The sequence below is a fragment of the Podarcis muralis genome, chromosome 5, assembly GCF_964188315.1.
Source record: "Podarcis muralis chromosome 5, rPodMur119.hap1.1, whole genome shotgun sequence".
Classification (NCBI taxonomy): domain Eukaryota; kingdom Metazoa; phylum Chordata; class Lepidosauria; order Squamata; family Lacertidae; genus Podarcis; species Podarcis muralis.
Window position 1 is genome coordinate 50,281,996 of NC_135659.1, and position 22,036 is coordinate 50,304,031.

Genomic DNA, 22,036 nt, shown 5'->3' on the forward strand with positions numbered 1-22,036 from the left:
GAACTTGTAGGATGGCTATATAGGTTCACATGTACTTAAACATTTATCAACTCCTTTCAAATTAATTTCAACTAGGTTGCAAGCATTGCATAGTAAAATCTGGAACCTTCCTAGAGCTGTATTGATATGACATGACTAGACTCTCAGCTGGGGATATGACTATGCTTGGTAAGACAGGTGATATCTGTGAAGAATCTGGCTCATGTCAGTTTTGATGCACAGTGGAGGATTATAATGGGGTATCGGGTTTTTTCCTAACCAAATCCTGGTCTCCTATTTGGGATTTTGTAGATTTTCTGCATCAGCAAAGAGTTGAACTTCAAGGTCCGATCCAACTCTGATTCTATGCTGAAATACTGGCTTTCCTGCATTGACACCTTAAAGTCTAAAGCAGATTTATTGTGGTACATGCTTTCATAAACTAGAGCCCATTTGTTAGATGTATAAAGCATTGTCTTCAATGTGTGTGTGAATGTATATATGGAGTGCAGTGGGTTTTTGACATACCTATGCAAAGCCCAAATTTATAGAAGATACCCTTATCATAAGAGTTGTAACTGATGTTTCCTTCGTATCTAATTTAGCACCTGTCGTGGGGGATAATGTGACTGGAGTAAGATTTGTTAAGAAATCCTAGTTTTTAATTCAAGTATTATTCTTTTTGAGAACAGCACTAGCCTATTCCAAATGTTCTGGTTTCCATCTTTCTCAGACAGTTACAACCCTTCACTGTATGCCATTGTCGCCAATGTCATATGTGAAGGACAGGCGTAGTTGGTACCACCTAAATTTTGTGTTAATCTGCCTTTCCGTTTCGTTGCGTGCGTATTTTTTAAAACTACCGGATACAATTATTTTACAAGAGCTGTGTACCTTTTTAACGGTCATGCAGGAGAGGGAACATTAGCAGGCTTAGCTTACCTGTCATGGCTGCAGAACTGCGGGAAACGTGCGAGAAGCTCCCTTTTCTACAGCTACTGCAAGTAGAGAAACCTTCCTACGCGATTGCATGGGCCGAGTAACAGACCTGCGCAGAGTAGCCAAGCACTGAAGCACTAATGCGGCGTGGAGCGGTCATCCATGGCTGGGTACAAATAGCTCGCTCCCTTCCGCGCACACCTGCCATCGGACACACTTCTGTTCTTGTCTTTGCCGCGGTCGCATTCCTTCGCCGACCGCGCAGGCGCGTCTCACTTCGATGACGTTCAGACGCACAGAGGACGCGCTGAGATCACGCAGAAGCCATCGCGAGATTTGACGGGCAACAAACCGCCCCGTGGTGCTTTGCGGCCTTCTCTTTGCAGTCGGCGCCTCCGGAGAAGGATGGGTGAGTAGCTTGGGAAGCTGGAGGGTGAGGTCCTTCCATCCGTTCCCATCCGGCCAGGTGGTCGATCCAGCGGGGATGCAGCTCAAGTAATGGGGGACGGGGGCGTTTGCACGATTCAATGCAGGGTCTATTTGAGCCGGTGGCTCCTTTTTGCCGCTTTCATGGTTGGGCCCCGCCTCGGCCGCAGGTTGTGCCTGGGCCTGCGTGCCTTTGCCATTTTGACGCGTTGGCTGCCTACCCGGGAGGAAGGGTCTGCGGGAAGCGGCCTCCCACTGGCGTTGAGCCAAGGGCCCCCTTCGCGTTCCTTTGCCCCGTGTTGCTGTGATGAAGCATCTTCCACCGAGAATGCCGTGCGGAGACATTTTTTACCTTGGAGAGCTGAGTAACTCTGGGCATAAGGAACTCTTGCAGTCGGCTGAGGTGAAAAGGCCCTGCTCTGTGCCGCGCGCTCGTCTTCACCATTTGGCTTTTGTTCTGTCCGCTCAGGTATCTCCAGGGACAACTGGCACAAGCGCCGCAAGACCGGGGGGAAGCGAAAGCCCTACCACAAGAAGAGGAAGTATGAGTTGGGGCGACCCCCTGCCAATACCAAAGTATGTGCTTGTAGCTCTCTAGTGAATAATTACTTGTGCAGCTAGCTGTCTCTTTGTCTTTTTGATGCTCAGCTTATGACTGCAAAATCCCTGTTTAAAATAGAAAGCATATATATGTTTCTTGGAGTACTTGAGACCTCCATGCACTGCTCAGGACTCCTCAGTATTCGTTGCAGGGGTTCTTTGTTCTTGAGTAACCTGAAAGAGCACACTTTAAAATGCTGATCGTATGGGATTATCCTAGTTTAGAGTCATCAAAGGTTCATGCTATAAAGGAGGTTCGTGTTATAAAAGATATTAATTTATTTTTGTGTGCTTGACCTGGAAGTAGTATGAATGTGCAAAAATTAGACTATATTCAGAGTAGAACTCATAAATTATAACATAATAAAAGTGTGCCCCTGAATTTCCCAGTAGTAACTGTTCTCCAGAGTTTATTTTTCTGACTGCGAGTAGCATGCAGCAATTCCTTTCTTGTACTTCTATGTATGGACCAGGATCCAGTCTCCTTTGTGTGCATTCAAGTACAGGGGCACTCTTGGTGGGATGCTTGACTTCAAGCAACTGAAGCATACCACAAATATGCCATTTCACAGATTGCATCTGAATTTCCCCTTAGACTCTATAGTGCAGCATGGGGAGTAAAACACAAGTCCAAAGTCTGGTGTGCTGGAGTAGTCGCATAAATAAGTAGATCTGAACCATTATATTTGGAATGGGAGGCAACTGGAGTGATGAGAGCTACACCTTAGGTGGGTGCGAGACCGTTTTGGTCATTGTTGCACTCACCAATGCTAGGGGTTGTCATAGTTACACTGACCGTGTTGCCATGTGATTTGAGTATTTGTAAGAAGATTTTAGTGCTGTGTACACGTGTGGTTTGACCTAGTCTGTTCTGTTTTGTTGTAGATTGGCCCTAGGAGAATTCACACAGTAAGGGTACGTGGAGGGAATAAAAAATACCGTGCTCTGCGTCTCGATGTTGGAAACTTCTCTTGGGGGTCTGAATGTAAGTGCAAAATGGCTCCTCTGTGTGGCATTAGCTAAGATGGTACATACTAGTGACCTGGAAGCTAAAACAAGAGAACAGTGATGATAACTTTGACCTTAAGAGAGTTTTGGTGAATTCCTAAACTCTCAGTGATGGTAGTGTCATAGTTACCCTGAGTGAGTGCATTGTTGCTTCAAGGGCAGTTATGTAAATTTAAAGGGGAAACAAAATTGTTTGTGTACTACATTTGAGGTGTATTTTCCCAAGAATTTTATTGTGTGAATTGATTTTGATCACAGATGCTGTTAAACATTGAGTAATGCTGTGAGATGTTAAAGATGGATTGAAAAACTTCAATTATGTGGCCAAGGGACAAGAAGGGAGGAGGCCTGGTCTAAACATTTTGTGGCTACAGAGACAGTAACAGGCAAAGAAAATCCCCTGCTGCGAAAATCAAATACTGAGTGTACATTGAGTGTGATTCCTTATTGGTGCCTTAGAGTGCCTATTTGGGTTAGTCTGCCCAAAGTTTCTTACTTTATGGAAGTGTCAGATTACAATCTTGTTACTATTTTTTTCTAATTTGGTGGAGATTATTCACTTGATTGCAGATTCTGTATTTCCACCATTCCATATTTAATATTGAACTTGATCATTAAAATTTTGTGCAGATGGGCAATTGGAACACACCTTTTCATTAATTGGTTGTAGACCATTGGCTTATGACCAATATTCCAGACTATCTTCCAAAGGCAAAAGGTAATCATAAATTTAAAAACAGAAGGTACAGGCACACGTTCAGTTGACGTGGAACCTCGAACACGTGGGTTGTTTTCGACCTGGAAGGGGGCGGGGTGGGCTTATGTGCACTCTGCCAACGTGTGAAGGCCCAGAACGCAACCCATTCACAGACACTGACTTGTTTGTAAAGCATTTGCCTTTCACAGAAAGGGATAAATCGGGAAATAGTGCACATTTCTAGGACTGCTTCTATGCTATTGTTTTGCCTTATAGTAGTAAGTGCAGAAAATGCACCTTCCCTATGGTGCTGCTCTGTAACAGATTACGGTATATTTTTTTAAAGTTGAAGTTTGCAGAAAGAGTGGGTTGGTTAAACTAGGGTCTGGGGAAATTCTTTCCAAATTGTAGTATGCAAATTCCAATTTTCCTCATGATCTTTAAGTGGGTGTTTTAAAAGTAGTTGTAATAGAAACTTCACAGTTGTATTTTTAAAGAAGATGCTGTACAGATCCTGCAAATCTCAACCTCCAAGGGGATTTCGGGGCCTATAGTTTTTATGTACATGAGAGGCTCTTTTGCCATGGATTTGTATTTTGTTCTTGGAATTTGTAACATGGTCTCTTCTCTTTACAGGCTGTACCCGCAAAACCAGAATCATTGACGTAGTGTACAATGCGTCTAACAATGAATTGGTGCGCACAAAGACCCTGGTCAAAAATTGCATTGTCCTCATTGACAGCACACCATACCGACAGTGGTATGAAGCCCACTATGCCTTGCCACTCGGGCGCAAAAAGGGTGCCAAGTTGGTATGTATTAAGTGGGCCTGCGGAGGCAGATGGTTGTCTTGTGCTTTTTAATTGTTAAGTGTTCAGCCACTTTGCCCTAGAGTTTAGGGTTCTTCTGTCTTCTGGTGAGGATACCTTTGTCCAGTTCTGCTTCTGAATGGAGAGCGATGACAGACATTAATCTGAAGAAGACATCTGACCACCCTCCATTGTTGGTTCTTGACCAATTCCAGCATCTCTTTGCTGATATGGGTACAGATGTTTTGAATTAAAAATGCAGAAAGTTAAATGTACACAGTGCTGGTACTGGCTCTTTCTGTTACTTGTCACTTGGCCAGGCTCAGATCCTCAATATTGTAATCATAGAATCTTAAGAGTTGGAAGGGACCCCAAGGGTCATCTCGTCCAACCCTTCAATGCAAAAATGTCAGCTAAAGCATCCATGACAGATGACCATCCAACCTCTGTTTAAAAACCTCCAAGGAAGGAGAGTCCACCACGTCTCCACTGCTGAACAGAAAGTTACCACTTACTGTCAGAAAGTTTTTCTGAATGATTAGTCAGAATCTCCTTTCTTGGAACTTGAAGCCATTGGTTTGAGTCCTACCCTCCAGTTCCATTCACATGCTTCTGCTCTTGTTCCAGACTCCCGAGGAAGAAGAAATCTTAAACAAGAAGCGTTCAAAGAAAATTCAGAAGAAGTATGATGAAAGAAAAAAGAATGCGAAGATCAGTAGTCTTCTGGAGGAGCAGTTCCAGCAAGGGAAGCTACTTGGTGAGACTCTGAAACAGAAAAGGGTGCTGTGTTTGCCAGTAGCCTAGGTGCTGTGGTGGGTGGATGCTGTTTGATCTTATAGTTATTATAAAGTTGCATTTTATTACCTTCTGGATTTCAGGAAACCCTGTGGTACTAATTCAGCGAATCGGACTTTGCATTGCTGATTTGCTCATTCAACTCTTGGAATAGTAGTTGGCAAAAGCTGAGATACTCTACTAGAAAAGTATTACAGGCTTTTCTCAACCATGATTGCCACATGTGTAAAGTCATTCAAGTGGCAGGCAACATTGTGTTCCCTGGTGTTTTGAAGTTGGCCTTGTGACGAAAACTTTGTCCAGTTCTGCTGCTGAATGCAAGTGGTGACAATTCAAATTCTGAAGGTGACTTCATCAGGATGGTTTTGGTGGTTCCTTAGACTTTGCAACTTGGGGAGGAGAGATGGTATGATCCACCCACCCCAATTTGGAAAAAAGATGGGTTCATTAGCATTAAATTGCTTTGTCTCAAGAGGTTAGCGATGATGTCCTGGCATGAAAGACTGGCAAGAAGTACATTACACAGGGAAAAGCAGCCCAGTTCTTCTTACTTGATACTTCCCCATTTCTAATATGATTTCGTTTTGCAGCTTGTATTGCCTCCCGGCCTGGGCAGTGTGGTCGAGCAGATGGATACCTTCTGGAAGGCAAGGAACTAGAATTCTACCTGAGGAAGATCAAAGCCAGGAAAGGCAAATGAACAGTCATTGTATCTAATGTGCTGAATAAATACCTACAGAGTCTTGTATAAATGATTGATGTGTTTATTTATGGATAGTGAGGCAAAGACTTGAGTATGGTTTACTGCGACCATGTGAACGTGTTGGTTGCTAGCGAGGAGCTCACACCTACTTTGCTTTCCCCCAGGATTTTTAAGTGCTATGGGATGAAAGCTAATGCAAGGTCTGTCTTAATATGTCTTCTGAACCTGGGGTCCTAGTTAGGGTTTCTCCTTAACCATGATCTGTAGCTAAGGTTTGTCCTGTGGTTAAGGAGGAGAGACTTTAACCAGGATTCTGGGTTTGGACAAAATACTAAGCCAGACATTTGCTTAGCTGCTGTTCTACATTGATATTTAAAGCCCAGGGAGCAGTTGCAACCTCCTGTTTGGGAGCTAGTGCATTCACACTTAAGTATGTTTGTATGGAAGTTTTTTTAAAAAAATGAGTGAAAGTTGTTTGACTTGGAAGCGTTATCCGTGTTAAAAAGCACATGCTGTTTTAATGGTAGGGTCAGGCTTTTCCTTCCCACTATACTAAAATGCCACCCTTGGAGCTGTGATTTTGGCAGGCAGGATTGCTGAATGAGATTCTTCACGGTGTAGAATTGGTGGTTTCCATCTGCCATCAGGCATGCCTACTAATACTACTCCCTCCAACATGCATTAAGGGGGTGTGGGTTCACCTTTGTTTAGAATAGTAAATAAGTAACTAAGGACTTAATGACCATCAACCTGCCATGGCTGTTTCATTTGTTGAGTATTCTGTAGTATAACAGCAGCAATGTCAGCAAAGTTTTGCTTTGCATTTACTTCTTTGCTAAATTGCCCAGTTCTTAAAGCTAATAACTGTCAAGTTTCCCTGAATAGGGTTGGAGCTCTATACTTAGTTATAATGAACTCTCATTATACAGTATGGCGCTATAAATGTCAGCAGCACAGGTGTGTTGTCTTCTATTTGTTCTCCCAGTTCCCTTGCAACATGAGCTTTGTAGTGTACACTTCAAAATATCCTGCTTTTGGTGGCCCCATGGAGAACAGATTTTCAGAGTCTTCATCCTCTTCCAATGCATAGCATATATTTCTAATGATTAGGTATGTGCACAGGGTATTAATGAATGGAAGCTGAGAAAATTATTAATGCGTTTGTTGTTGGCAGTTGAACTGCCAAAATTGGAAGCTGTTAGTTGAATTTTTTACATTATTATTACTACATTTAGCGACAAAACAACTGGTGCACTGCTAAGTGTCTAGATTGTCTTCTTCGTGACATTCTGGTCTCATTCCAGTGCAAGATTAACTCCCTTCTAGCAGAAGGGCCAGGCCTCTTTCCAAAAGTCTGGTCCTTTCGAAGGCTGGGAACAATACTATCTTCTAACAAGATACATTTTCATCAGTTTGAGAGGGTAAGGACAAGTTCTATGAATGGGAGCATGGATCTCTTTAGAACATACCAGACAAATAAATGGTTTGCTTATATGGGTTTGGACAGATAGCAAATCTCCAGACTTCCACATAACTTTACAGAAAGCATATGCAGCTAGATACAGTGCTCATCCCACTACTAAAATTTTACAGTAATAGTCTAAAATCAAAGTTGGAGTTAACTTTTATTCAGGAGATTATCCTAAGGAAGTTATTTTGTGTGTATAGCTCTAGGAATGCTCATGGTCAGATTGCAATGCTTTCATTCATAGCCCCTTCTCAGGCTGCACTTTCAAATATGCTTACTAAGAAGTAAGCCCCATTGACCTATTTACTAATAAATATGCATATTTATACTAATATGAGGAGGGGGAGAGTAATCCTGTACATGCTTACTCAGAAGTAAATTATTTTGAGTTCATTAACTCAGGTAAATAAGTATAGGATTGCAGCCTTACAATAAACATTTTGAAAGTAAGCTTTGAATTTGTTTCATTGTGCTTCCCTAGAATTTCCTCCAATATTTCAGCTTAACCACACACATTTCTCTATTGAAAAAACCTTTCAGCTATTTATACAGCATGTAAAATTAACATTTCTTAGATTTGTTCGATAAATATAAATAAAATAAACTAAAATCTTCAACTGAGTGCTGATTCCAAAAAGCTGCATCACTGCAAGTACCTGTTTATTCAAGCTTTTTTTTACCTGGTTCAAGGACAACCCTGCTAGATAAAAGGATGATGTTTGTATGTGTGTGCATATGTCTACTTTCTTCCTATTTCAGGGCCCACAAGGTAATTTCAGTGTGGAAACACTGCTTCGCAGCATGTGTTTGGGCTAAACAAATATTTCAAATCCATAGATTGTTCCTACCCATAGGCGGTTGTCTTGGAGATATTTCTCGAGTGTGTGACTTTCAATATGAGAATGGGCAGCTGCAAATCTTTGGCATTAGTGTTTTTATCCCTTAATGTATGCATGGTCAGATAGGGCAAGTTTCTCTTGTATGTACTGGACCCATGTGGCTTGAGTGGGACATTAGTCCTAAATTCTGCCTTAAAAGGATTGGGCCTTAGTTAGATGGTTGGTCACTGATACTGATCTCATCTGGGGGCTCCACCACGGTAATGCTGGGCAGCTCTTTTCTCAAATTCTCAGCGTTTGTGTTCTTATGGGGGACTTTGAGGTGGGAGCCAGGGGAGGAGGTTTCACTAAGCCTGGTCTCTCCATCCTCCATGTCTTCTTCATCGATGCGACCAACTGCTTCAGGATCTTCCCTGCGATAGAAGCTGGGGCTGGAAGAGGGGAAGGTGCCCTCAGTCCTTAGGCGCAGTAGCTGGGGATGCTGAATCCGACTGCCCTTGCCAAAATTTTTGAGGCTGACTGCAGGAGAGGCAGCTGCAGTGAGGAAGCGGTTGAGCAGGGGAGTCTGAATGCGGCTCATGCTGGGTGATGCTTCCACCTGCTGACTCTGTTCTGGGTCATCGCTCATCCTGCAGAAGGGGAAGAAACTGGGTGAAGTAAACACACACCTGATTGAAGCGCTGAAATTGGTCCATACCATCAGAATGGTCAGATTTCCTACTATGAAATTCAAAGGAAAATGATGCGACAGTGGGGTGGATGCATTCATTCAATCTTACCAAATGATCTGATATTGTTGTAGGTTCTTGTATCTCTAAAAAGTGGTTGGGCCCGTTATCTAACCAGGATTTGGATTAGGCCACTTTGCCATTTTTGGATGTGGCCCTGTGTTGCTCACAGTATGCATCCTGTATTCACTATGCATTATGCAACTATTCCCTCTTAACACTGGATTCAGGGCTACTTGTAAAAGCTCTATAAGTAAAGGCTGAGATGGTAAAATGCATTCCAGGAAATTGGTCCCCTCCCTTATAGCTGATGGAAAAGATTGTATCTGGCAAAGTTGCCAGGCTCAGGTTGTCAGCCTTTTGCCATGGCAACATAGCTGAACTTACCGCATGTCAAAGGTAGAACCCATGAAGGAAGGTTTCAAGGTCTCTGCCACTGTGGCCATTGTGTACGGGGGCTGAGCTGTAGATTCATTCCAGTATTTGTCTTTTACAGTTGGTGGTAAGTTCTGATACATGTCATCCACTGAAAGCAAAGACACCTGAGCAGACAAAGGAATATTTCTCATCAAAGGAGACCTGCATAAGACTTGTAATTGCTTTAATTACAATTGTGCTTTAACACAAGGTTCTCAATAGGAAAAAGTATCAAAAGAACACCAGCAATATAAGAGGCAGCTAAAAAAAAAATGCTTCTGTCTCAGATTGACAGTTGCACCCTTTATATTACTAAGATTGATTACATTTATTCATTGCTTTGTACAAAAAGTCTCAAAGTGACTTGCAAATCTGTAAAACAAAAATCAGTTAATAACCAGGGAAAAAGAAGATCCAATTAACAAGATCTTAGAGTGCTCCTTATGATACTACAAAAAGGACAAATTGCCTCACTCTTAAGTCTACATGTTCTGTGTGTTACTAGAGATTTGAATTAAGCAATTGGTTGTCCCAATAAAAGGTGAACTGGGTTATGTCCAAGCCTACAAGGGGATCTTGTGTACTATGAAAGAAAGTATCCTGTCAAAAGTGTGGGAAGGGGAGCATTAATAGACAAACTGAATATTCAGGGCACTATATTCAGCATGTGGGTAAAGACAATTGATTCTTTGATATATGGTCTATTCTGCATCCATTGCTTTGCATAAAAAGTTTAGAGAAAGATAAAGGTTCAGACTGTGGATAGCAGAAATGGGAAAGAAGATCTACACAGAGGTAGAACAGTATAGATGACAAATAGCTTACCAGATTTTTCAGGCCAGCATGGCAGTCATTAAGCATTATATTAAAAAATACCCAAACACCCAGGAGGCCAAGTTGTATGCTGGATATACCTGTGTGAAGTGTGACTAGGCCTTTGTTTTAAGACTCACTTGAAGGTTCCTGTCTATCAATTTGTTAGTTTCAAAGTCATCGTCATCCTCTCCGAAGGGATTAATTATCTGCTCTGCCACCTATAGGAAAAGAAAGGTGTAGCATATGAATATTCCATATTTGAATGTGGGAGGCAACTTGAGTGGCATTAGAGCTATCCTTTTTTGTAAATTTTAGCAGGCAGCCCTTCTAAACACAGTCTCATCTAGCTTGTCTTCACTGCCAATGGCATTCTCTGGAAAACTGAGACAAACATTGCAAAGCATTCTGCTTTGATGTGATTAAAAAGTATTAGGTAGCTGAGCTGCTGTGTTCTTTGGGTGCTGGTTCCTTGCTAGTTCTTTGGGTGCTGGTTCCTATCCAAAATGACAGTGTGCACACATACACAAAACAGTGCTTGCAATCCAGAACACTGAAGCTGCTGTATTTTAGCCATGTTCATGCCTGAACACACCAGTGTTCAAACTGTGAATGGGGTGGGTGGCATGTTGCACATGCAACCCTTTAGCATCCCCATGTGCACAAAACCTCCCCCATTGCGATTTACTGGGTTCCTTGATCTTATGGAGGATTCTAGTCCAGTGGGCACAAGAAGTCCTCTGCAGACCTTCCGCACTCAACAGAAAGGCTGGGGACTGAGCATCCACAATCAGAACAGTTTACTTCTTCAGGTGAGCATCTGATTTGCACTTTCTGTTGCAAGTCTTTGCTCCCTTTATTTCCAGCATTTAGGCTGTGAGTGTTGTTTATGTAGGCAAATCATTACCACCCTGCTACAAGGAGAGGTAACAGCAGGCTGGGGGAACCTTACAGTGTGCAAAGGTTTAAAAGACCTTCAGGGTAGGGACCATAAGGGGAGGAACCACAATAAACCAGCCCAACGAGGATTGCACATGCTCAGTCAGGATGCTGACTCAACGGCAGGGAGAGTGGAATTGAGACTGGAATGGAAGAACACCCACAGCCCACTTCTCTTTACAGTACTGTAAAATCCAGAAGGGACAGAATCTGCAGATGGGGACAGCCTCCTGAGCTCCTGAATCTTCCCATCTGTTTCAAACAATGCATGGGACTCGGTGCTCACACCAACTCTTGTCTCAGCACCCCATATCTTACAGTGGTACCTCGGGTTACATACGATTCAGGTTACAGACTCCGCTAACCCAGAAATAGTACCTCGGGTTAAGAACTTTGCTTCAGGATGAGAACAGAAATCGTGCTCCGGCGGTGCAGCGGCAGCAGGAGGCCCCATTAGCTAAAGTGGTGCTTCAGGTTAAGAACAGTTTCAGGTTAAGAACGGACCTCCGGAACGAATTAAGTGCCGTACTTAACCCGAGGTACTACTGTAATCTGAAGACTGAAGATCAAGTCAAATGAAGCCATCTGCATGGAAAATGGGAGCCAACATCCTCACCTTCAGCCAACCAGCATAGAAGAAGAACTGTAGAAGAGTGGGTAAGGGAACATACAGATCTAGGTCCTCATCTTTTTTTGTCATTGTTTTGTTTTGACTTGGGTCCACAGGTTGTAGGAACTGACGCCCAATCACACACAAAGCAAAGAAGGAATAGACAGCGATGGTGACCACCTGTGGAGAAGCGGCTGTTAAACATTTGCCAGGGTTTCAAGAGAGCATCATGGAACTATGTTTTTCATTGCAGAAACCAAAACATTCTCCTACAGTACAGGAGGTCTGCACATTATGCGCTAGCATGTCCTGCGCACCCTACCAATTCAAAAACAATTAAACTGGCACTTTCACAAGCTGATCTATTTCCTAGCTTGTTAGTCAGCTGTTTCCCAACGAACATCAAATATTTTGGAGCTGGAAACTTGTTCCTTTCTTGTGCAATAAAAAAATGAGATGTTAAGTAAAACTAAGTAGAGTTGTGCTGTGGAGATGCACCAAGAGAGATTGAGAAAGTGTACGGGAAAAGTAACCTTTAGTCTACTTGTAGGAACAAAACTGCTACTGAGAGATGAGCATTGAGATGTGCAAGAGTATCCAGAGGGTGTGGAGTGCTCCTTGCTCACCTGTGTGTACACCAAGGGGATGCTTATCCAGTCATAGTGGAAAAGCATGCTGCATTTGGAGCGGTAGAGGTTCAGTTCCTGGACAGAGAAAGACAGGTGGTTATTTCACGTTTGCATAGCTGGTCAAGCAATTCCACTGCAATACTTACATCTATGAGCAATCTGAGCGCCACGTCATCCCGGATCCTTCCTTCCCGCCTGGCTTGGGCTGCTAGATTAGTGAACCACACACAAGGGATCCAATACTTGTTGAAGTCTGAGTGGTGACTCTCATACTTCTTGCGCTCATCTTGTGTCATGAAACCTGCAAGAGAGCAAGGGGAAGTTGGAGCACTGCCTCTCCATCTGCTCCTTGATACTGGGAAGAGCTTCAGGGGCCACCAGTCAGTGACACTGGGTCCTAATATGTTCTGGTGGAATAATCTCTTGATCCCTGTGGCACCTTAGGAAGACTAATAAAAGTAGACTCCCAGACCATCCTGTTCATTTCCCCAAGATAAACTCACCAGCTTCAACTAAGTGGTCCATAGTGGGGAATCTCTTAAGGACTCTAGCGCTGACCGAGCGCAGGATGAGCACAGAGGAGAGGTTGGCGTAACGGATGAGAGTGCGGCGCAAGATGCGGCCCTTGTCATCCTTCCCATGCACATTGCTGGAAATGACGCACATGAGCTGGTCTGGCAGAGGAATGCTGGTATACTGCGCCCACCAGCGGTTCACGATCAGTGTGACATAGAAACCTGCCAGGAGAGAGAGGTGGAAGAGGGATGAGGGATGAGGACTTGGAAACAGTGAGAGAGCATGAGGTAAGGTCATCAGGCATAATGAACTGCTGCCATTTTAGCACGTTGGCACTGAGAGCAGAAAAATTCTACCCATTTGAGCTCTAGGAGTTGGTTAACTTGTCAAATAATTTTGTTAAGGAATTGTTAAAGAAGTTATCTGTATGACACAAGACAAAATTTCACTCCCCTTTTTGTTGGTTGGTCATCTTTACAAAAGAAGCAAAAACATTTATGAAAGCTACAAAACTAAAGATTTATGAAGTTGTCAAATTATTTTTTACATTTAGAATTTGGTAATGAAAAGTTTCAGTATACTGTGTACCTCAGAGCTTGCTATTTCTTGTTAGGCAAATAAAATTCTTTAATACTTAGTGCAGAAGTCTGCAATCACAATTTAGAGGCAGTTTGTTTACAAAAATTCTTCAAAGAGTCCACACATGTTAATGGTGGGAACCATTTCTCTAGGAAATTGCTTAGGATTTGTCATAATCTTCAACTGAGTACCAATCTTATCTGCTGAAATTTCACTCTTTTTAAAAGAGTTAACACTCTTGGAAAGAAATAAGAGCATTTTTCAGTCTGTGGCTGAGTCAAAAACCAAACAGCAGCCACACAAAAGAGGAAAGTGCAAAGAGTTATATTTATCAATATTCAGGGATTCTGGCAGGCATGGAGGCAAACCAACCCTTGCTCTTATCTATATTTGCACATATTAACAAAAGATCAACACATTCAAAACCACTGGGCTTCCCCCCTGCCCTCCCATTTTCCCTTCTTGAAGCTTTCCTATGCGGGGGAAAAATGGTATGTTTCCCATCCAGGCAAAGAACAAGAGGGTTCCTCTTCCCACCCCACCTGCATATTGCATGTACGGAAACAGAGTCGACAACAGTACTGATGTGGCAGTAACCTCAGCCATGCCTGAAGGCTAGCTTAGGAAGTGCAGGGCAGGCCCCATGGTACACACAGATCTCTGCCTTCCAACACCTCAACTCTGGTCCTTAGTCCTCAGCATCTTCTGCCTGAGGCAGTTGCCCCATCTGCCTAATAGAAGGGTTGTGTGAAGCTGAGGCTCCAGTACTTTGGCCACCTCATGAGAAGAGAAGACTCCCTGGAGAAGACACTGATGCTGGGAAAGATGGAGGGCACAAGGAGAAGGGGGCGACAGAGGACGAGATGGTTGGATAGTGTTTTCGAGGTTACCAGCATGAGTCTGACCAAACTGCGGGAAGTAGTGGAGGACAGAGGTGCCTGGCGTGCTCTGGTCCATGGGGTCACGAAGAGTCGGACACGACTAAACGACTAAACAATACCCTTCCCTTCCAATGCTTGCTATGGCATGACATAGGCTTCTTGGAAGCTCAAAAGAACACCTGGCCTGTGTGGAGAATCATTGTTTACTCCTTCCAGTGCCTTCCTTCTAGGAATAGCAAGTCCACACCTAATAATTCAGGCTAGGGAGAACTGCAGTTTTACTTCAGTTGACCTTTTTACAGTAAAGTTTTGCAAAGGCAATGAAAATTCACAAGGGAATCATTTTTAAGCAGATCAATTTAGGCTTGCATTTCTGATATAGACTCTTCTAATGCAAAAACTAGGTCTGTTTACTCAGGAGAGTCAGGCATGTTCATTGTGCTTTTTTGCAGCCCTAGCTGTACATCATTTAGACATAAACTCTCTCACCTGTCAAGCTGTCACTTTCTTTTCCATTTTAATTATCCATCTCCTACTTTTTCACTTCCCTTTTTTCATTTTGTGACACCACTCACAATTCTTTTTTCGTGATGTTGTGTTTGCTGCATTAATCTCACTTTCACACACACACACACACACACACACACACACACACACACACACACAAACATCAGGGTCAGCCTCCGCAGTAATTCAGAGCAAGACTTTTAGAGTGGTCTATGGCAAGAGTCCTTCAGATCATCTGACCCCTCATTCACTCCTGGATGCATACCATGAGCTCTGCCACTGATTTGTGGTACCTCCCAATGGGAAATAATTTGGGATTCTGTGCAATCGGAAGATGAAAGGGGCTTTTACCAAATGCATGCATCTGGCCTTAATTAAAGCAAGCAATCAAGAAACCATAGCAACAAGGCCTCCTATCAAGAGCAGGTACATAATCATACCTAGGACAAAGGACAGAGGGATGAGGTCAGTTGAGCGGTTGCAGTATTCAGCCACCTTTGCAAAGAGACGTTTCTGATCCACATTCAGAAGGTGCCTACAGGAGATGGGGAAGAAGAGGCTTGAACTCTCTCATGGTATAAACATTCTTCTTCAATCAAACAGGAGCCAGGGCTCTTCTCTGTCCCTGCCAAAGCAATCCCTCTGCTTGGTTAAGTACCAAAATAACTGTCACTATGGCAAACAATAGGATTCTTTCAAGGATACAAGGAATATTAAAACAACAACTGCAACACTAATACCACCGCCAACAGATTTCACCAGCAGGTCCCAGGGCTTGTTACAACTATTTAAAATTCTGTATTAAAAACAGCTAAAACAAATTGCAGTCACAGGAATAAGGTAGGTCCCAAAAATACACAGCACTGGTATCAAGGCCAGGTACAGAGGTGTATCTTCAGCATTTGCTAAGAGCTATATAAAGAACGTGCCAGACACACCCCTGTGTGGTGGGACCTCCACAACTTAGGGGCTGCTACAGATAATGCCTTATTGGGAAGGTGGTACCCCTCAAACCCTCAAAGCTCTACCAAGAGGACTCTGCTGATTTAAACACTCCATCAAGTCTGTAGGGACAGTGGTGATCTTTCAGATATTTGGGGCTTAAGTCATTTATGGGTTCCAGGGCATGAGACTCTAGGCATAAATGTGGCAGTCTCTGTAGTCTAAGCTCTACCCTTCTCATCAGAATCCAACAATACCCCACTCACCCATCCTGGCCAGCTAATAATGTTCAGGGGAAACAGATTATTCTGAATGTTAGAACAATTTGATTTATTTACTAGAATGATTACTATTATTTTATTTATATGTCTCTCATCTGACTGGGTTGGCCCAGTCTGGGTGGCTTCCATCAAAATATTAAAAACACAATATTTAAATCACATGAGGGCAACCCATAGGCCTTTGCAGGCTATCTGTGCAGCCCACTGCAGGTATTCAGTCTGCCTCCCACAGCCAAATGTGCCCCTTGCGCACTGCCAAATTTTGCTCCAGGGCTGGCGAGGGGGTGGGGAGCACCATGTATTTGGTCTCCTTCCAGCCCATTTGGTGGTCTGGAAAGAGCATGATTGTGATGGGAAGAAAGCCTGGAGAGCCATCCCCATGTAAATGACCTGGTGGGCTGCATGGAATGCAATTGTAATGGAGAGAAAGGCCCAGCAAGAAAGTCACCCCTGGGAGCCGCCTTCCCCACTAAACAGTCTTAATTCTGAGGTTGGTTTGAAGGGGGCAAGCAGATTGGTAATGAAGCTCTGAAAGTTGAGAGCAAAAGTACCACAACATTGAATGCTCCTGAAAAAAAGAACAGCAATTTTACGTTCTTCAACCATTTCAGACGTCTTTAACAATGTCCCCCTGGAGAGGTTTCATTCCATTAAACAGGATATTGCCAACTTACCGGTAGATGACACTTAGTGTTCCATAAAGCAAGACGAAGACAATGAACTCCTTGTAGAGCAGCTTGTAGATGCTCCCTTTCCAACGAAAAAGTAGCTTGGAGAAGCCCCCAAAGCGAGCATTGGCCACTTTCAAGGTGTAGGAGACTGTCATGGCTGCCTTGTCTGTGCCTCATGCAGGCATCAGCTGAGACACAGAGAGAAATAACACCCAGGGAGGAAAATATCACTTCTCTTTTCTCTCCTGCCACCTTGATTATGGGAAGCTAAGTGCAGGGCTGGACCTACCAGGAGCTGCATTGAGCCACAGGGCTCAGGCAACAAATTGGGAGAGGCGGTGAATCGTGGGCCAAATCTCCCGCCCATAGAGCTGCCTGCGAATGATTGGTCAGCCAGCGGGTCACTGAAGCTACTGTACGATCTGTTCACCACTCTTCTTCCCTTCCACCTTCACCTGCTCAACTGCTCAATTGATCACCCACCTGCTGCTAACAAAGTAACTGTAAGAGCACTCCAGGCATTATTCTGAGGGAAGGGTTCTCGCTCACCCATTCATCATTGACAAAGTGGTGGCAGTGTGAGCAGCCTGGACCTCAGTCTGAGGAAGGGGTCTTCCCTCAGAGTGTGGCATTGTGGGACAGGCCATCCAGGTGCGTCCTAGTGCTGCTGTCACTTTTATACAGCAGTGGCAAGTGAAGTTAGCATTTTACATCACTTGAATACATCTAAGGTTTTGGGTGATTTCACACAGTAGTTTGCCAAGCTGGCCCTGCTTAAAAGTTGGTAGCAGGCACAAAGAATCAATCACGTATCAGAAAGGTCATTTACTTCACCATGGTTTTGCACAGTGCTATTTTTCTAGAAAAAGAGGTGGCTGGAACTCACCACGCCTGCCTCCTTTGTTTTCTGGCACCCACCTGACAGGTGCAGAAACAGAGTTCCAGCAAGTTCCGGCTGAAAAAAGCCCTGACTGTGCACAAGCTGTTTTGATAGTGTGTGCTTGCCTTATTCAAGGGACTTATTCAAGGGCCACCAACTGCACCCATTTCTTACATCCAAATAATCTGACCTTTTTCTAGCCACAGTTCTTTCCATTTTCACAATTACCCATCAGCTTGAGGGGCAACAGTTCTTTTCTGGTGATCCAAATAAATGGCAGTTCTCCATGGCCTAGCAGCAGAATTATACAGGAAAAGGAGTCCCACCGCACATGTTTTGCAATCTTTCCAGAGAGTGTTGGCATGTGTGCAACATGTAAGTGGCCCCTTCCTAGAGGAAATTTCCTTTTTTCTTTTTTCTTTCCCATAATAGCTTATGTTTTATGCCATGTACTTTGATATTTTTTGTAGTCTTTTTTAGCTTTTCTTATTATTATTATTATTATTATTATTATTATTATTATTAATGATTTTTCTTTTTGTTGTTTATATTTATCTGTATTTGTTTAAAGCGCAATAAAAGTATATATAAAAAGAATAGAATAGACATAATAGGCATAAGAACTAAACAAGATCAAGGACCTGTATTTTTACTGTGATAGGAACATAATCAGAGTCCTGCAGGATCAGGCAAATGGCCCATCTAGTCCACTATTCCGTTTCCCAAACATGCTCATGGGAGGCCCAGAAGCAAGACATGAGAGCAACAGTCCTCTCTCAGGGTTGTTCCCCAGCAACTGGTATGCATAGGCAAGGGGTGTGTGTGTCAGATCCTGGAGGTGACATGTACCCAATAAAAAAGTATACAGCCAATAAAGGTGTCAATAAAACACTACCGAACTGAGTGCTTCCCATGTGAGGCTAGATTTCACTACAATTAAAAGAAATGAGGAGAAGAAAGCAGTAATTAGAGCCTCCTGCATGAGACAAGGCTTTTCAGTGGTGGATATATATGCAATTTATCACTAATTCCCCGACTCCTGTTCATTGGAAAGCAATAAAACAGGAAGGGTTTAATTAAAGGCACAAGAACAGTTAAAAGCCTCAGTCCTGCCTTGCCTGTCCACACAGGTCAAGCTGGTGCTGCCTTTGAATTTTATTACCAAAAGAAAATTGCAAGAAAACTGGGTGTGGAAGAAACCGTAGAGGACTAGACAGAAAACACTAGAACACAATGAGCTGAGATCATCATCATCATATGGGTGTTCTATAAAAAGTGAGTGAACAGGTAATGGCAATCTCAAGGGGGCAGGAACTGCTAAATGTGGTAGCAAAGCAAGCCTCAGCTTTTACACCGTTGCCAGGGATTACAGCTAATTTGTTGTTGTTTAGTCATTTAGTCATGTCCGACTCTTCGTGACCCCATGGACCAGAGCACGCCAGGCACTCCTGTCTTCCACTGCCTCCCACAGTTTGGTCAGACTCATGTTGGTAGCTTCGAGAACATTGTCCAACCATCTCATCCTCTGTCGCCCCCTTCTCTTTGTGCCCTCCATCTTTCCCAACATCAGGGTCTTTTCAAGGGAGTCTTCTCTTCTCATGAGGTGGCCAAAGTATTGGAGCCTCAGCTTCACGATCTGTCCTTCCAGTGAGCACTCAGGGCTGATTTCCTTAAGAATGGATAGGTTTGATCCCCTTGCAGTCCATGGGACTCTCAAGAGTCTCCTCCAGCACCATAATTCAAAAGCATCAATTCTTCGGCGATCAGCCTCCTTTATGGTCCAGCTCTCACTTCCATACAACACTACTGGGAAAACCATGGCTTTAACTATACAGACCTTTGTTGGCAAGGTGATGTCTCTGCTTTTTAAGATGCTGTCTAGGTTTGCCATCGCCTTTCTCCCAGGGAGCAGGCTTCTTTTAATTTCGTGACTGCTGTCACCATCTGCAGTGATCATGGAGCCCAAGAAAGTAAAATCTCTCACTGCCTCCATTTCTTCCCCTTCTATTTGCCAGGAGGTGATGGGACCAGTGGCCATGATCTTCGTTTTTTTGATGTTGAGCTTCAGACCATATTTTGCGCTCTCCTCTTTCACCCTCATTAAAAGGTTCTTTAATTCCTCCACACTTTCTGCCATCAAGGTTGTGTCATCTGCATATCTGAGGTTGTTGATATTTCTTCTAGCAATCTTAATTCTGGCTAGCAATTCATCCAGCCCAGCCTTTCACGTGATGAATTCTGCATATAAGTTAAATAGGCAGGGGGACAATATACAGCCTTGCCATACTCCTTTCCCAATTTTTAACCAATCAGTTGTTCCATATCCAGTTCTAACTGTAGCTTCTTGTCCTACATAGAGATTTCTCAGTGGACAGATGAGGTGATCAGGCACTCCCATTTCTTTAAGAACTTGCCATAGTTTGCTGTGGTCGACACAGTCAAAGGCTTTTGCATAGTCAATGAAGCAGAAGTAGATGTCTTTCTGGAACTCTCTAGCTTCCTCCATAATCCAGCGCATGTTTGCAATTTGGTCCCTGGTTCCTCTGCCTCTTCTAAATCCAGCTTGCACTTCTGGGAATTCTCGGTCCAAATATTACAGCTAATAGGGTTGCCATATTTCAAAAAGTGAAAACCGGACACACAAAACTGTTGAACCAAATCTCCCAAAAACATTTAAAGCTATTTTGGGGGAAATTCACAAAAAATCAACACTTCTGATACGGGCTGCTATTGGACATTTTGACCAATTTTCAAACTTTGCGCCCAGACACTATTTTTGACAGCCAAATCCCAGATATTTCCAGGAAATTCCAGACATATGGCAGCTCTAATACTACTACCATAGCTGTCAACTTTTCCCTTTTCTTGCGAGGAATCCTACTTGGAATAAGGGGATTTCCCTTTTAAAAAAGGAAAAGTTGACAGCTATGTACTACTACTCATGTCTGGAAGCCAAGGAACAGTGAGCTCTGTCTGGAGAGATACTGAAGCTTTCCTCACCTCCTGAGAAACAACAGTGGAGGTGAACCAGGGGGTGACCTAAGAAGGTAAATAGGAGGAGACGAGAGAGTAACTCAGATTTTAAGGTCCACAAAAACATAGCAGGCAGCATAAGATGACTTTCCATAGGCCGCAATCCTAGGCACACTTACAATGGAGTAAGTCCCATTGAAACCAAAGGGCCTTATTTTGGTGTAAACATGCTTAGACTTGCACTGTGAGTCTCAGAATTACATGCAATCTTGAGCAAGACAGCTGCTGAGACACATGGAGAAATGAAAGGCTGCTTGCATGGCTAGCCCAGCGCTGGAGCTGCTGCATGTGAGAGAGAGCTCCTCTGCCTTTGGCTTACTAAGTGGATATTCAGCAGGCGTGAGCAGCTTTAGATAAAACTATTGCTGTCACTGTTAGGTTTCTACTGCCATTCGGTCAATAAAGGCACAGGAGCTTTGCTTAGGGCAGAGTGGAAGAGTGGAGTGGCAACCGCAAAGTGACAATACCTCCCTGATGAAGAGAAGCTAGAACTTCTTACCTGTCCTGGGAGTTCAGTTGAGGCTGGTTATAACTGTCTCACTAATGCAGAGAAAGAAGAAAAGCTGTTACCCACTTCCTTTAAATATCTTACTCATGGTAAATAAACTAGACTGCTCAGAATGATCGATGGTGGGGCTGTTAGTAGCCCAAGAACAGGGAACTGTGTAAATGCCTATGTGATGTTCATGGTTATAATTTACTTTTGTGAAAATTAAGCCATAGATGGAAATTCCATTCTAATTTATTTATTACATTTACACCTCACCTTTTTTTCTAAAGAGCTTAAGGAAGTGTTCTCTTCTCCCTTCCCCCACTTTTACAGCAGGCCTGCCTCTAAATGGGACCAAGTTCAATGTGTTACTATTAGAACTTAGCAAGTTGGGACTAGTTTACTTGTGGGATCGCCTTACCCTATACAGTATATGCCCACTTGAGTGCTTTGCTCTGCAGAACTGGCACTGCTACATCTGCCATACAGTACTCATTCTCTAAGAAACCGATCTTTTAGTGTGGCACTTTGGAATTCCCTGACAATTGACACCAGGCAGGGACTTTCACTGTCCTCTTTCCAATGCCTGCTTAAAACATTTTAGGCAAGCTTATGCAGACGTGTAGAAGTTACACGTGTTTTCATTGTTGTTTAGTTTTTGCTGCTTTAAAGTAGTTTTTGAACATTTTTAAAGACCAGCTTTTAACTTCAATTTTTAATTATTTTTTTGTAAACTCACTTGATGTTTTATGACAATCAAGCAGTATATGAATTATGTTAAATAAATAAGTAAACAAACGAAAACCTTAAAGACTACTGATGCTTCAAGACACCAGGTATGTCTGTAATGTATATCA

At 43.2% G+C, this 22,036-nt stretch overlaps 3 protein-coding genes and 4 non-coding genes across 7 annotated transcripts in view; 5 read left to right on the forward strand and 2 right to left on the reverse strand.

The window, feature by feature from the left end:
• Positions 1-1,060, reverse strand: part of TMEM69 (transmembrane protein 69) — a 35,697-nt gene extending 34,637 nt beyond the window's left edge. The window contains exon 1 of the mRNA XM_028733626.2: positions 922-1,060. The gene's annotated coding sequence lies outside the window, so the exon portion shown is untranslated. The remainder of the gene's footprint in view (positions 1-921) is intronic.
• On the forward strand, positions 1,059-6,005 carry RPS8 (ribosomal protein S8). The gene is given in 7 exon segments (XM_028733632.2): positions 1,059-1,163; positions 1,165-1,327; positions 1,814-1,920; positions 2,830-2,929; positions 4,286-4,461; positions 5,086-5,215; positions 5,844-6,005. Coding segments are annotated over 7 exon segments (891 nt in total). The 3' UTR covers positions 5,954-6,005.
• Positions 2,645-2,745, forward strand: LOC114600027 (small nucleolar RNA SNORD46). The gene has a single exon (XR_003707437.2). It is a non-coding gene; the product is annotated as a small nucleolar RNA SNORD46 (small nucleolar RNA).
• On the forward strand, positions 4,560-4,631 carry LOC114600025 (small nucleolar RNA SNORD38). The gene has a single exon (XR_003707434.1). It is a non-coding gene; the product is annotated as a small nucleolar RNA SNORD38 (small nucleolar RNA).
• On the forward strand, positions 5,533-5,599 carry LOC114600026 (small nucleolar RNA SNORD38). The gene has a single exon (XR_003707435.1). It is a non-coding gene; the product is annotated as a small nucleolar RNA SNORD38 (small nucleolar RNA).
• BEST4 (bestrophin 4) lies at positions 5,843-21,359 on the reverse strand. Its single transcript, XM_028733619.2, has 10 exons — positions 21,189-21,359; positions 16,780-16,964; positions 15,323-15,417; positions 12,903-13,136; positions 12,546-12,700; positions 12,397-12,474; positions 11,777-11,950; positions 10,362-10,442; positions 9,379-9,533; positions 5,843-8,892 (listed from the first exon to the last, which is right to left on the reverse strand). The coding sequence occupies exons 2-10, from the start codon at positions 16,929-16,931 to the stop codon at positions 8,472-8,474; spliced, it is 1,545 nt and encodes a 514-aa protein (XP_028589452.2). The 5' UTR covers positions 16,932-16,964; positions 21,189-21,359; the 3' UTR covers positions 5,843-8,471.
• LOC114599980 (small nucleolar RNA SNORA35) lies at positions 7,206-7,338 on the forward strand. Its single transcript, XR_003707398.1, has one exon. It is a non-coding gene; the product is annotated as a small nucleolar RNA SNORA35 (small nucleolar RNA).
• Positions 21,360-22,036: the final 677 nt, after the last annotated feature.